This window comes from Gallinula chloropus (assembly GCF_964237585.1).
Source record: "Gallinula chloropus genome assembly, chromosome: 5".
NCBI classification, from domain to species: domain Eukaryota; kingdom Metazoa; phylum Chordata; class Aves; order Gruiformes; family Rallidae; genus Gallinula; species Gallinula chloropus.
Window position 1 is genome coordinate 62643747 of NC_140090.1, and position 16164 is coordinate 62659910.

At 39.1% G+C, this 16164-nt stretch overlaps 1 protein-coding gene across 1 annotated transcript in view; it reads right to left on the minus strand.

Moving 5' to 3' along the window:
- Positions 1–1313: 1313 nt before the first annotated feature.
- Positions 1314–16164, minus strand: part of VSTM4 (V-set and transmembrane domain containing 4) — a gene marked incomplete at both ends in the record, with an annotated part of 35969 nt that continues 21118 nt past the window's right edge. Inside the window, 3 exons of the mRNA XM_084264520.1 lie at positions 1314–1439; positions 13940–14001; positions 14826–14932. Of these exons, the coding sequence (XP_084120646.1) occupies positions 1314–1439; positions 13940–14001; positions 14826–14932 (295 nt within the window). The remainder of the gene's footprint in view (positions 1440–13939; positions 14002–14825; positions 14933–16164) is intronic.

Consider the following 16164-nt stretch of genomic DNA (forward strand, 5'->3'; position numbering starts at 1 on the left):
ACTCCACACGAAAATATTGCTGAATGAGTGGCCTGTTAAGGCACTCACTGCCACATCTGGAGAGGACCTGGCACTTGCCAAGTATCAGATGTCCAGGGCCTATAGTGAACTCTAGAGCCCATGCTTTTACAGCTGCATTAACTCTGGAGTTAATCAAGGGTTAACGCTTTCCAAGGTCTATAGGATGTTTAGTATCCAGCTCTCCCTGATCTCTGGTGGAATTTGGGCACTGGAGATTTAGGAGCTAGAAAACACCAATCCAGCTATGACTGAAACACCCAGGATAACACAGAATAACCGGTTTTCTATGAATGCACATCAAAGGCAAAGGAAGAATCAAGAAAGATTAAGACTATTTTGTACTCTCACAGTAGGCTCAGTTCCCATTCTCTTGAGCTCTGGTCTTTCCAAATAAATATCCCCAAAGTAAGCAAGCAGGGTGTTAATAGAGTCTGCCCCATAATAAACAAGGAGCTGGGTGAGTTTTTCCTCTAGACCACAAAAAGGAAAATTTTGCAGGTTTGGGAGCACTAATCCAGATCAAGGCTAAAAGCAGTGTCCTGGTTCTGTCAAAGTCTTTTATCAAGTTTTTCCTATTCCCAATCAGAATTAAAAAAGGATCGAATTCTGGAAAATTTTGCCAAGCTAGTAATATTCTTGGGGGCTTAACTATGGATGTTTCCTTTGGCTTATTCCGAAATGTTTGACCTCAAGCACTTAAGAACAACTTTACTAAAAGTAAATAAGTTTTTAATGACAACATAAATTAGAAAGGGAATTTGAAAATATACAAACCAAACCTTTTTATAACTGCTTCTGAAGGGTAAAAAGAAGGAAAAAAGAAATTTTATCTTTTCCTTTGCTGTAGAAAAAAGTCTCAGCTTTACTGAGTTAACAGTTTTCTGATATGGACAAATGGCATTGACACATGGTCAGTGATCTTTTTCTTCAGAAGCAGGCTGTCCTGCCACTAGTTTTCTGAAGCTTGTTGAGATGTTGATGTTTTCAGCTGGACTCATTACATTAGCATCAGTCAATGATGCTTAGTATTGAAAATGCCTCAGGTGGAACTTTAGTCCTTTTAAAACAGGGGGGCTGAACACTATGAAGAGTGTCTCTGGGAACTTACTTGTAGACCAGATGCTTTTTCTATGATTACTTTCAACTACATTTTTTTAAAAGTCTCATAGAAAAATAGAAGTGCATGAATGGAAATTAAAAAAATAAGGACATTTGTATGCTTTTTATAAATAAACAGCACAGCAAGAATTAAATAGAACACAGACAAAGGACATCTATAGAGGCATGAACTATTACAGCTTGTTCTCCTCAAAGAGTATCTGTGCATAGACTGTCGTACTGGGAATGCCTTTGGTTTCCTGAATTGGCTTCATAAGTTCAAGTTCAGCATATGTTAAGTTCTCCTCTGTGATTTTCGGCTAGGAAACAAACAGAAAAATTAGTTATAATGTCATTACCACTAAGAGCAAGACACCTTAGAATTTTCTACATAATGAGCTGTCTTTCTTCTTTCATGGATGCAAATTCTACTATGCTGTTAATCAGTTTTGTCTGCAATAGAGCTAGCTCATAAAAGTTGAAATAAAAATAATATTAAAAATAGGAAATAGGAAATGGAATTTCCAGGTTCAATTCTGATTTCACATTGTTTCTCAAACACTGAACATTTTCATTTGACATTTCAGATATTGCAAATGGAAATATGTGTTAGCAAAAGGTTCAGCCTCTTTAATCCTAAATTTTTCAAAGTAATTTTACTTGTTGCAAATTTCACAATTTAAAATATATATTGCCAGATTTCCTTCCCAGCTGTAAACCTTGGCAGTTACATCTGATCACTGCCACTCAAAGTACCTCTCATTATGGTTCTTAACAGAACTAAAAAACATGTTAAATACATGCAGAAGGAAGCAAAAATAGATAGAATTGAGTTACTGCATTTCCAATGGGATTTCACCATGTTTACCATGCTACCGATGAGTTCAAACTTTAGAGCAAAGTCCATACACCTAAAGCTGTCTGATGTATTACACTGGTTGAGTTTTAGTCTTAAAACTATAACACTTAGTTGAGAGACGTTGTCAAGAAAATTTACTGAAGAAATTTCACGTGGGTGGCAGAAGAGCTGCCTACTGCATTGGGGACTTCATCCAGACTCAGAGTGGTGGCTTAAAGGAGCAAAGTCTTGTCTTGCATTCCTTTGTATGTGTTGGCTCATCAGTTGGAAGTGAGTTATTTATATCAAATTCACCTCAGAAAATGTAGGAACGAACAAAAGAGTTGCTGTGGAATTGTATGTGGGGCCCTAATACTTCGAATGGATCTCAGTTCATTTGTAGATCGTCTGTGCTCCCTGAAGAAAGGTGAAGGGCTAAGGCTCTGTGCAAGAGAAGAATGGGAGAATCGTTTTTTTATCTTTTTGTGTACGGTATTCTATGTGAATATAACTGGTTTCCTCAAACATAAGCCTTAAAATGACAATTAAAATAAAGCAAAAAACACTTCAGCCATGCAGATTTTTGCAGTAACAAGGAAAGGTTGCATCTCTGAGACCAAGAAAGGCTTTGCCAGTTCTAAACTGGAAAAATGACTCAAAGTTCATAAACCAAGATTTTCCATACAGTGCTTAAATGTTACTATGAAGAAATTGCATTTTCTAATGCAGTTTCCTTTATGTTTATTTACTGCTATTTATTTCTTTCTAATTTAACATAAATGATTCCTGTTTCCTTGAAATGTTTTTGAATAATTATTTTATTGTCTTCTGGCTAAAAAGATAAACATCTAATATTCTCTGAAATCAGTCCCTATGCTCCCCTGCTTCCTGTCTTCTGCGCTGCTCTGGAATCCTCTCATTTTGCTTTGACAGTTGCGTGCACTCTGCATTTCAGATTGTTTCCCTCTGGGTGGATCAGTTTACACTTTTCCAGCATTAATTTAATCTTATTTCTTCTCTGAAGATCCGATCCTGAAATATTTTGTGCAGCTGCTGCTGCAAGTGCTGTCATTGAAGTCAGTTGCTCTGTGCATGTGAGTAAAGACCATTTCAGGGCTGACTGCAGGACTGTAATCGTTGCATCTGAATATTTACATAGCCTTCCCTTCCCCACACCCCCTCCCTCCCCCCCCTCCCTTGCATGGGTAGTCCTATTTGATCTCAGTTTCTGGTCCTCATTCACCATCAAATGCTCCACTGTTGATTACAAAGAAAACTTCCTGCATTTGTTGAATTTTCTGCTCTAATGATGTAAAAGGACCTCCTGTGGATCCCAGCTTGGTCTTACACGTAAGAAAAATAAAATTACACATTTCTTTGTTCATGTATTGGGACTGAACTGAACCACAATGTTTAAAAAGATACCTCTCCTATCCTGCCTTTGACTTAGAGTTAGAAAAAGCTCTTGGTCAGCTGCTCTGATATTTGACTTATATATTCCCTTCTTTTTTTTCTAACCTGAGAGTATTGGCCTCAGTTTCTAGACATTAAGGTTGGGTTTGCCTTTTACTATGAAGATTCCTTTTGAGATTTCAAAAAATATGTATTCATCTATTCAGTAGGTAGTATAGAGGCTAAATATAGGAGTTAAACGCAGGCTGGACATGAAAATCATAGAATGGTTTGTGGTGGAAGGGACCTTAAAGATCATCTAGTTCCAACCCCTGCCGTGGGTAGGGACACCCTCCACCGGACCAGGTTGCCCAAAGCCCCATCCAACCTAGCCTTGAACACTGCCAGGGAGGGGGAAGCCATGGCTTCTCTGGCAACTTCAGCCAGTGCATCACCACTCACATAGTGAAGAATTTCTTCCTCGAATCTAATCCAAATCTCCTCCCACTTCAGTTTAAAGCCCTGACCCTTTGTTCTATCATTACTTGTCCTAGTTAAACAGTCCCTCTCCACCTTGCCTGTAGCCTCCCTTGTAGGCTGCAGTAAGGCATCCCTGCAGCCTTCTCTTCTCCAGGCTGAACAAGCACAACTCTCTCAGCCCGTCTTTATAGGAGAGGTGCTCCAGCTCTCTGATCATCTTCATGGCTCTCCTCTGGACTAGCTCCAACAGGTCCATGTCTGTCTTGTACTGGGGACCCAGAGCTGGACACAGTACTGCAGATGCGGTCTCACCAGAGCAGAGTGCACTCTTTGAGTGCAATCCTTTATCCACTGAGCGGTCCATCCATGAAATGCATGTCTCTCCAATTTAGAGACAAGGATGTTGTGCAGGACAGTGTCAAATGTCTTGCACAGGTCCAAAATAACACTAGTAAATGTTGAAGATTTTATTCTCAGAGTGTAATAGCACATCTAGTCTCCATTTGAAGGTACTGGAAGTGTTGCTACCAGCACTAATGGGCATCACATCAGACCCTCAACACAGAATGATGCACTGCATGTGAAAAGCCTCCTAAAAATGAATCTGACAAAACTACAAACATGCTGTTGGTCACTGCCAGATTAAAAGTCTATTTTTCCTAAAGCTGGCCCAGTGCATCTTTGAAGTAGAAATATTTTCATTGTTCTGTAAAAATCAGTTGCTCAGGGCAAGCTGAATCTGTATGTGCTTTCCCCTTTGCTGTTTAATTGTATTTCATGTTATGTTTCCATTTTAAAAATGCTGCATGTCCTAAAATAGCCACCCCAACGCCCAGCTCATGTAAATTTTAGAACTAAGATTTATGAAATCATATTGTCCAGGTGTTTTATTATATTATCTCAAAATTGCATTGTTTTCTAGTGTAGATTATCTCTTTATTCTTACTTTATTCTATTATGTTTGGATATGAAAAATAACACTAGATTCCCCAAAACAGGTCATTGGGCAGTAGTGGCTGATGTGTTGCTTTCATACATTTTTATGATGTTCCTATAGTAAACATAATTTAATAAAGCCAAAACACACTAAATAAATAATTGCATCTAGAAAAGCAATAAAACCAAATAAAATTAGTACTTTCATAAGTGGAAAAGGTACTTCAATTACTGCTACAAGCAACAGCACACCATAAAATGTGTAGAATAATTTCCCTTATGCATATTTCTAGTATGTAATAATTTGATTGAAAATATGAGGAAACACACAGGAGGTTCAAAATTGTGAAGGGTATACAGTTTTCAGCAAAGGATGCGTAATAACAGTACATGGAAGCCAACACTACTTTAAAGTATCTATGGTAGCCAGGGTTTTATTCCATACACTCTTCTGTACTTCATTTATCAACCACATGTTTAATTTAATTTTGCTGGTTCGTTTGTCCAAAACCTTTTTTTTTTTGAACAGGCAGGGAAAGAAAACTAATTCTACAATTTCGTCTCTCATTTGGATTGAATAGTGAGTGTTTTGGCAGTTTAAACCTGGAATCCTGCCACTAACTTCTTTTTGGAACAATAGCATGACTAATAACTGATGTTATAGGTGGGACTGACACTAGAGGAGAAGAGGAAGAGAAGTAAATTAGTGGCCATTTACCCCTCTTTCTCAGTACTGGCTCTTTGCTTAAGGGCACTGGGATTTCTATGGCTACAACATCCTTTCCTGAAAACTACAGCATTGTTCTAAAAGAATACCAAAATTATTTTTTCAGATAAATTTCTGTTCCAAAGTGACATTTCTAGATAACACTCTTTATCTTGTATGTCTGTCTTCTTGTTTTGTGATCACTCCCTTTGCAGACATGTAAATTAGGAGGAGTCATCGTTTTCCAGTTTATCTTTTGGCAAATGCAAAATAATTCCTCTTCCAGATTTCTTCCAGTTTAATTTTGATTTATTCCAGTCACAGGGTTTCCCATGGGCAACTATTCGAAAGAGTTCACTTATAGGAACATTCTTCTCAGTGAACAATCTGCAAAGTCCATCATATCAATATTTAAAAGAAACTAAAGTAACTGTATATGTAGTTCTGGTTTTTATTGATTTTGTCCAGTATATAAGCATGTTAGAAATGGCCTAGAAGGCTTAGGTTTTTAATGAAAATTACTCTGATTTTAATCTCATAATCACCAGGAATGTCATTTTTGCTCTCCCTAGTCTTAGATGGTTTATTTCTCAGCAGGATGTTTACTTTGAGCACTGTCAGACTGAAAGTTTGTGAAGTTTTAAGTAGGACCACTTTTATCCAAATTCGTAATCAGGTAAAAAGAAAACAAGCAGAGAACAACCTTATAAATTTAACTTGTCTGGAAAAACAACTGTTGCCAGTTGGTACTTATGGATTGCTGTAATCTCACTGTTCCATGACCACACCAATTATCATGAAGATGAGAAAATGCATGTGAACTTACAATTTTTAAAAATAAATTATTCTAGTTTACTATCAAAAATAAGGAGAAAAGGGTTTACTTCCCATTCACTTCAATCTTAATTATTTTAGTGACTATTGCTGCAGATATCTGCCTTGGAATTCAGTGTCTATATGATAATACATGATAGAGTTTTTGTTTGGGATACAATGCGGTATGATTTAAACATGGGACCAGGGCAAGAAAATTAAGTTTATAGACCAAACAGAGTTTTCACTTCTGAGTTTTCTGGATTTAAAAAGTACATGTTCCAGTCAGAGCTTCATAATGTTTTTAGCAACTGTAGCAACACTTGAAAATGAAACTGTACCCTCACTGTCCAAACACTGTCCTGCCCTGTGTTTGTGAGTGAATGTATTAGGTCAGCAAGGATAAAACTTGCCAATTATGCATATTTTTGCTGATTTGATTGCCAGTACATGGCAAATTGTCACCTATGGACTGGCCACACCGTGCTGTTGGGTGCACACTGCAGTGCAAGGGACATGCTGTAGGAAATGCAAATGGGAAAGGTACAGAGTTGAGAGGTGGTGGTGGTTAGGGGTTTATTTGATCCAGTCTCTAGGAACTGTGCTTCTCTTCAGGTTCCTCCACGACACAAAGCAAGCAGCCCTGCCTCAGTGCTATGAAGCAGCACTTTCTGAGCAAACACATGCTAGAAATACCATTTTTTCTTAGTCTTTCTCTTGCAAAGGCCAGGCTCAGATCTTTGGCCTTTTCCTTTTCATATTTGAGAAACATCCTGTTTTGTAGTCACACTCAGTAAAGAGCTGTGCAGGAAAAATGTGGATACTGTCCAGATGGCACAGCTCAGAAGCATCCTGTGTCATTGCCTGAGCACACTCAGTCAGAAAGTGTCTAGGCAGCACTCTCCAGGCCAACTGGATGGGCTTTGGCCACAGGGACAGATTGTTGCTTCTTTCTGCATGAATGCCCAGATGGGAGGAAACTGCATACTGTGTGCAACCTAAGTAAAAGGAGCTTAGCCTATTTTCTCCTCTGCATAGCTCCTTTTCTTAAGTATCTTTTTTTTACCTCTTTTTTTTTTTCCCCCTGAAGTTGTGGGAGGAGAAGGAGTATGGCTGCCAGTTTGTCCATCACTTGTTCAGCTACCGAGATGAAGGCAAGAATGTGGTGGAAATTCAGCATGTTTCGTAGACTGGCTGCAAGTTCCTTGGCTGGGCCACCATGACAGTGAGGGACACCACATGCTAGCAGTGGGGTAAAGCATGCTTTTGCAAAGCTAAGTGAGAAAACTCACTGTAACTTCAGAGAGAAAAGGACTAGCTTTGACAGTCCTTTTTTTAATATGCATGGGAAAACCAATCCCTAGAATGCATGGTCTGTCTTGTGCTGAAGTCAGTAGTGCTCCTCAGGGCTATCTGCTCAAATCTTATCAACTTCAGTGGGATAGCTCCCTCATCAAAGTAGTAACTTAACTCAGGCGCCAGAGATTTTTCTTTTATCTCTTTAGAGCTTTGGGTGTTTAGAAATGCCAGTGTTTTGATTGCAAGCATAAAGCCAGAGATTTCCCTAGAAGAGAGAAACTTAAAAAATTACTTCTGCAGACCTTCATAAAAATCTGATGCTGGATCTGCAAGACAAGTTATCCCCTAGCAATGTAACTGCTGGCCCATAAGAGCACTGAAATATCAAGAGAGCCATTGTCTTTTCAGTGCCAAAGCTGAGAAATATGACATCAGGATATATGGGGAGTAGGAAGTATGATTTTTAGTGGCACAAACAGTTCAAAAGGACAGGGTTTTTTCCACTAAGGTGTCTATTTTTTTTCTCCCTAGAAGAGGATTAATTGCTGGGAACAATGTCTACATTTTGTGCAGCCTCTTCCCACACTGCATCTAAATTTTTTTCTTAAATTCCACAGAAGTTCTGATAAAGATAGGAACAAAGGTGATTTACTAAGTGTCATTGAATGATTACATTTTAAAGAGTCCTGCACATGTAGGGCATGTAGTGAGTATTGGGGGTGAACTGGTTTATCCAGCATATCTTAACAGCTTTTGGAGAAAGGCATCCTCACTTTTACTTCCAGATTCTAAACCAAATCAATGTTGCTGGAAATAGGGTTGACAATTTCTTGTCCGTCAAAAAAGTCCCAAGGAAGTAAAAGCTTTTCAGTTTTCTGGTGACACTTCTACTGCTCCAAATGTGTCATAATACAAAAATCATCTGCTGTGGGTTGTAAATACACAAATCTCAGCACAATTTCAGCAAGAGATTTCCTGTATTTATACGCACTGTTCCTTCTTGTGGTAAAGATAGTGGTGTGTGATTTGAATATGAAAGCAAGCATAACTCAGCAGTTTTGAATATGTTGTGTTCTGAGTGTCATTCTGAATGAGTAAATGATATTTATGTGGAAATGGTCCTGTGGACATCTCACATCCTAAGGAGAGACTGGGGGAAAAAAAAAGGATTATTCATCTCACAGAGAGCTATTATATGGACTAGATGGAAATAGTCAAGAGTCATGGGGAATCAAGGAAAAAACTGTTTGGCACTTCTTTGTATATCATATATATGATGTTACTTGAAGTCTGTGGAGATCAATATTGCCTTTAGAAATTTGGAACTTAAATCATCACACATTGTTACATATTATAGAAGAAACAGCTCTTCTAACAGAGGGTGGCATAGCTTTTAATTTAAAACCATCCAGGAGAAAGGAAGACCCAATTGTTCCCAGATCCAGAATCCACAAATTACTGAACAGATGTATTTCACTTTTTCTTTTTCACGGAGAGGAAGGGTTAAGACTAATCAGGACTTGTATTAGTTGTGCAAAAAAACCAACTAGCCTACCTTTCCTAGCTAGATTGATGCTTATGGTATAAGACCAGTTTTAATGATATAGTGCTTAACTGTAAAATGAAAAAGAAGACAGGAAAAAATCAACTCCATTAATTGAGTAAACCTTGCAATGGATAAATTTGCTCCCCTGTTGCTTTAAGTTGCAGGACAGCTGGCTGGAGAGCAGCCTAAAATGCAAGAATTCCCCAGCAAGGAAAAATCAAAAGCAGCTCTTCACATTTCATGGCTCCCTGAACTGGTAATCAGACTGCCAGTAGTTTACACTTACATCTAGGCCCCTTTTCCAAAAGGATTCCAAGGTGACCGTGGTTCTAATACACACTGTATCCAGTTGGTTTGCTGTGCAATGGGAATGCACAGCTGAAACCTAAAAGTCAACAGGATTTTTCAGGTGACGGAAACTTCAGCTTCTGGACAGCTTTAGGATCACCTGTCTTCATCGCTTGATTCAGGAGTATACACCCACATAGAACACTGAGCTAAATGTGTAAAGCTGAAAGCTTGATTTTGCTGAGTACATGCAGATGATGAGACCAAGTCACAGATTTCTCAGTTCCACAGGTGTCCAACCCATGTCAAGTTCCTGCTCAAAACAGCATCTCTCCGCCTTGTGGGCATGGTAGGACCAGGGAAGCAGTCATTTGAATGAATACCTGCAAATTCCAGACTTTTAGGCTTGTTACTCATTACAGAGTAAGTACTTTCAGTGCCAGGACTGTCCTGACCTGCACTGTCTAGCACTCAGGACATTGTCAGCACTTAGCCTATAACAAATAATAAGGATGGGACTTTCAAAGCTGCAGAAAGCAACCTGAGTTTCCCATTTCTGTTGCACTGGTAAAAGCCTGTGAGTCCCAATTTCTCAGCTGGCTTTGCAAATCTTAATGTAAAAGACATAAGTGGTGCCTCAAAAAGTTAGGCAGGCAGAATGAGTACAAAACATTGTATTTTCACTCAAAGTTAACAATATGACTTCCAGAAATTTCTCTGTCTTTGGTAACCATAAGTCCTTCCTGTTACTCAAGGAGCTTGCACACCATTATCATCATCAGCCAAATAAAATCTCAGCAATTTTGTGGCACCAGGCCACTGGTGATCCCATCTACACTGGGATAAACAATGCGGCCTGTGCTCTATGAGCTGTAGGTAGAAGGATGCTTCTCTTAAATAGCTCAGCTGTGGTCATTCTGCTTCAGATATCGCACAGGACCAATGCCTATTCAGCAGTAGGAAACAAGAGAAGCCAGATACACTCCAGTAAAGAGATTATTAAAGAGATTAGTTAATGTAGGCACAGCTAAAGCCAATTTACGCACTGTGTGCTTTACATGTACAATGTGTTTGACAAACTAAGCTCAAGGGGATCAGTTGTAATACAGAATATAATATTTACCTGATTCCAAAATGGAATGATTATATGACTTTGTGGAGGTCACAAAAGTCTGTGGCAGCATCAGGAAAATTCCCTATAGCCTGTCTTATCTGTGCAGATATTCATCCTCTTAGTGTGAAAACAATGGCGTCAGTAAAATTTTGCATAAGTAAAGATTGCAGGATTTAGTCTAACCTGAAGTCATATCCTTTCCACTGGCTCCAGTGAATCACACAGGAGCTCCTATGCTTGGGGCTCAAAACTTTCATGAAAAGAGACTGAAACCTTTTCATTTAGATGATGTTCTATAACTCACACTCTTGGGCTATGACAACTAATCTCCAGGAGGCAATGAAAGGCTTACCAGAAAATTTGGTTGAGGAAGTATAAGATTTATCTCTACTAACTTGAAGGGCTAAGTACTTAAGGCTATAGCAGAACAGCCCTTAGAGAGCAGAATTTGTGGGCCCCCAGAATTTTCTTCTTCCTAATGACTCTCTGTGCTTCTTGCATGCTATAAAAGCCATCCCTTTTTGCATTTCAGCATCTCTATTTCCTTTGATCTGTACACATTTCTCATTGATGCTAATAGAGAATGACACTGATGGGGAATATTTTTGCAACAAGGGGAGCATAGAATTGTTATTCTGGCTAAAGCAAAAGCAATATGACTTAAGCAGAGTTTTTAAAAGGCTTTACTCAAGGCTGTGCAATTGAACATGATATTAGGCTTTTTCTCTCTCACTTTTTTTTTTTTAATTTTCATTGAGATTATGTCCATATTTTATCCAGGTTATTGTATTCTTGTAAAATTATACTGCAACCCATTCTAGCGTGTTAACAACAAAAGAAATTCTCTAGCTTATTATAAACATCTTTCAAGAAACCAGAAGCACATGTCCTCTGGAAATAATTTTGCTGGTATTTAGGTTATTACAAAAAATTTCCCAAAACACTGGAATTATTTTGTAATGTTCTCTTATACTCTAGCTTGTTTGCTTAGGTTTTCTAGAATATTCTCCTGGTGCCCTGGTGTGGTGCCATTCTTGGGTTGCACAAAGAAGCTGCAGAAGAAGTCCAGAAACTCAGCAATTTGAGTCTTGTTTTGGAACTGACAATTACCTAGTAACATTGTGCCATCAGTGAAAAAAGACCAAGTGCAGACACTAGCTGTACAATAATTACAGTTAGAAAGAAAAAGTTATTTTATCCTACAGAGATTTGGCAGGATGACGATAGTAAATTTTTGCCCCAAAGCAGACTGAAAATTTCAAATCTGAAAAATTTTTGGGAATTAAAAAAATGAGGAGGCAAGTTTGCTGAAAATCAGTAAAATGTTTCATTTGAACTAAGTTTTTTCTCTGTAATTTTTCTTCATAAATGTGTTATTATGTAATTTTGTATCTTTGTTGAAACTTCTTTTAGTTCAATTAATTAAATAATTTAAAATCAGAAAAAAGGTTTGAGTTTTTTTCCTCTTTTATGAGAATACTAAAACATAGGGGTTTAACCAAATGTGTTGTAGAGGGAGGCAAGAGGAACATAAATGGGTAACAGCTTTAGAGACTGTCCTGCCCAGCCTCAGAACATGCCCTGTAGATAGACTTGAGATTAGTTTATTTTGCACTTTAAAGTTTGCATCTTGAAAATTCTTTAAATAATATTTGTTGGATTACTTTTTGATTTAAAACTAGCGTGCAGAAGTCATGTGTTTTCAGCAGGCTGTGACGTCTCTCAGGGTGCAGACTGAGGTGAAATATGAAAGGGAAAAGAGCAGTGTATGGAAACAGCTGCCAGGCTCAAGTCCAACAGCAAGGCATTAAAACTGAGTCTGCTGGCTGTATGCAGCATGTGGATCTTCAGTCACACTAGGGAAGTCAAAGCTGATTTAGTTGTTTGAAAAGGCTTTACTCCTGCTCACCTCCTAAGAGTTTGAACCTTGACTGAGGTTGCATAGCAGGAAGGGAAGAGCCAACAGCTATTTGTGGCTCATATCCTTGGATAAATTCCAGAAAGAAAAAGCATCTGGAAACAGATTTACCTCAAGTTCAGCATGTGTTGATGTGCTTTATTGACCTGCAGGAAGAGTCTGAGTGCTTTAACTGATGAGAGCTTTTCCTAGGAGGACTGAAGACTGATTTTTGACGTAGCTGCATGGCCAGGCACAGTGATTAATGCAGTGTGTGTACAGCAAAGGGTGGCTGTCATCACCTGATGTCAAGTGCTCTCATCTGTGTCTTTGTCCTCTTAGCATAGCTTCAGCCTGACATCTACATGTAAGGTTTTTTTCATGGACTTTTACAGGTCTACCTCTTCTTCTACTGAAAGCTGACCTGTGTGAGCAGAGGCTGGCCAAGGTGGCCAGCAGAGGAGAGGTGAACTCCATCCCTAAGCAGCAATATCACGAAAGATTTTAGCTGAGCTGTTCTGAAGTCACCTGGCATTATGCCCATTTAGCCTGGGTTGTACCGTGGCCATGCTTAAAAGGGCAGAGGTTATTTACTGACAATTGGTGGGAAGGTTCCCAATTCAAACCCTCATCTGAGAGTGAAGCCATCAAAGAGATGTTTGGGTTACTATCTTGTCCTAACTTTAGGCGCCCAGCTTCACCTAAGTTAGGGATTTAGTCACTTAGGACCATCTCTATTTCCAAAGATAGGAGAAAATATCCCTCAAAGTCAAGCCAGAACACCTAGCTTTAACTAGTAGGAGCTTCAGGCTGCTACTCTAACTCATTTCTCTTTCTATTGACTATCTAGGGAGCCTAGCAGACCACTCTCTTTACATAGGGCAGCTGAAGTTAGTATAAAACACTGTCTCTATTACCTCTGGATGTCTTGTCCAGGTGCTGCTTTGTTACTAAAGCAGAGAAACATTTCCCAATTTGATTTGTCTGGCATATATCTACAGGTTTTTCTGGAGCTTTTTACCAGACAGAAACTCATATCAAACAGGAACTGTTACATGAGAGGTTTTTTCTTTAGTATGAGCTGTATACATACACCTTATTCCTAAATTACACCACTGTAGGGCAGAATCAGGCTCCTCATCTCTGACATGAAAAGTCTCAAACGTGGTTGTCCAGTACATTTGCGATTCTGTATTTTTGACAAAGCACCAGCAGTCAGAAGCATGTGAGAATCAATAGCAAGTTTCATTTTAGAACAGGCTAAATTTGGAGACATGACAACTGCTAGAAAGCTGGAAAATGTAATCCAGTGTAACCTAATCCTCAAAATTAAAAGAACCAGTATAATTCATCACTTGAAAAAAAATATTATTTAAAAAAAAGAAAAAAAAAAGGCTTGTATGATTTTTTTAGACAATTTATAGTTTCTGAACCTAGAGTTCTGGCAACATTACAGTAACTGTATGGAGAGAAGGAATATGGAGAAAATAATGTCATAGAAAATTACTTACCAGGATCAATTTTCTTTGAGGTTTCAAGAGCTTGGGTTTAGGAAAATTATTGGCTATTGGAGCTATGGAAATAAATATTAAGGGAACATTTCATATTATCGTCATTCAGTGTCATTTTTAGTTATATGCATTAGCAATTTATAAATTGCAGATTAGAAGCAAATATATGTACTCATACCCGAGTTTAACTGTATTTCAGATTATATGTTTTACAATGAAGCACAGGGTTTATGAATTAGAAAAATCATAAAATTAAAGACTCTGACATGCAAAACATGCTGTTTGTGTGCAGAAGCCAGAGCAAATAACTCATCATTTGTCATCTGACCCACCATAAGCCATCAGGTCCTTTCCCTCATCTCTCCCAGTGGCTCAGCACTGGCAGTAGTGCCCAGAAAGTATGCCCAAAAGTCTGTGAGATTGACCCCAAAAGCAATTGCAAATCCTCCTTGGAGGTGAGGTCACCAAGAGTTTGTAATTTTTCTGCTCAGCTTGATTGACTTCTCCAGTGTACCTGCAATTTTAAGAGTGCAATGTGCTGGCTTCCTTCAGTCTATCCCCAATATAAATTTCATCTTGCTTAACTGTAATCTTCTCTTTGAGATGGGTGAGTATTGCTACAGAGGTTCTTCTTTCTCCTCTAATTAGTGGGAGCTGAGACCTCTTGCTTGGACTTGGTGATTAACTTTTCAACAGCTAAAGCTGTAGGGAGGTGAGAGCCTGGTGCCAGCATGGGCCATTTCTTCCCCCACTGATGGGAGCAAGCACAGGTCCCCTCACCTGCAGGGTCAGTGTCAGGGTGGAAGAGAACTGACGTCCCATGCTCTGCTGTCCCTCCATGGTTGTGATCACAATCTGAAATACCACTGCATCTCTGTTTTCATACCTTTTGCTGGGATGGCTGGTGGCTGCTCCACTTTCTCTTTCTTTTTCTTTACCTTCTTGGGCTGTAGAGGGGACATGCTGGTCACACTGGTAACTGTCTCCCCTGAGCTGCAAAGCAGAGGTGCATATGTGAGGCGAAAACTGAAAGCAATGGAGGGAAAGAGAGTTTATCTCAGTGAGTTCACACAAATAGATCAGCTTCCACTTGTGAGAGTCCCTTACAACAACTTGGATTTTGATCTGGGGATATGTTGAAACACCTCTTTACAGAGGTTGGAAATGCTTTGGGTCTTGCATTTTTCAACTATACAGCCTGGCTAAGAAACTTGGGAGTCTAATCTGTCCTTGTTTAAGCAAGAAGCATGTCATAGCACCTATTCCTTAAACACAAGTATGACTCCACTGCTGTACCCAGGATGAGTCTGCAGCCATCTGTCCTCAAGTGCCAGAGGAATGTATGGGTTAGGTGACTTGCAAAGGACACACAGAAAGTGTATGGAAGAGCAGTAACTTTGATGCAGGTTCTGAGCTAAGAGTGGCTGAGGGGCCAGCAGGCCAGCAGTGCATGCAGCATGTCTTTAGGCAGCTCACAAACCCATACTTGAAAAAAGATAGCTTCTTAAGAGGCCAGTGTGTTCAGTGCACACAAAACAGAGAAACTGTTCCCCAGTCTCCAAATTCAGGCATTCTCCCATGCATCTGTGCGGAAAAGGCGCTAGGAGGTATGAGGGCAGAATACAAGCTATATTGTAAACAGAATCCTGTCAAGAAAGCTTATGTGTTTGGACTTTAACATCCTCTAAGTCTGGGGTTTTTACCCGGAGTATCTCCCAAAGTCTGAGGTTGCAAATCCTGCATTGAATATTCAAGACTTGGATATGCAGTTGGATTGCAGCTGAGCTGTGATGACCAACTGTGCAAGTGCTCCTAGCTTGCAGCTAACATGAAATAAAATTGTCTTGGCTTAACTGGAAATGAAATAAATCTTAACTTAAAGCTGGGGCTCACGCTGGGGAAGATTAACGTGTTGTGGTCATGGGGACCTTTCTGTTCTGTGCTGATGAATTACACCACACAATGGGATCTAACCAGGGTCTCCACAGTCAGAACTGGCAACACTGATTTCACCACTGATTTGACTGGATTTTAAATCATTTGTCCCAAGTTACTGTTCCTCTCCAGGTTCTTCTGCATAATGAAACATTCTCTTTATATTAATAGAATAAAATAAAATACTCAAACTGGGACAAAGTCTTAATGAAGGTTAAGATGTCTCAGCTATTGCCCACACAAGAATAATGAAATAACTGACATTATAATTTTACAAAGCTGTAAATCCA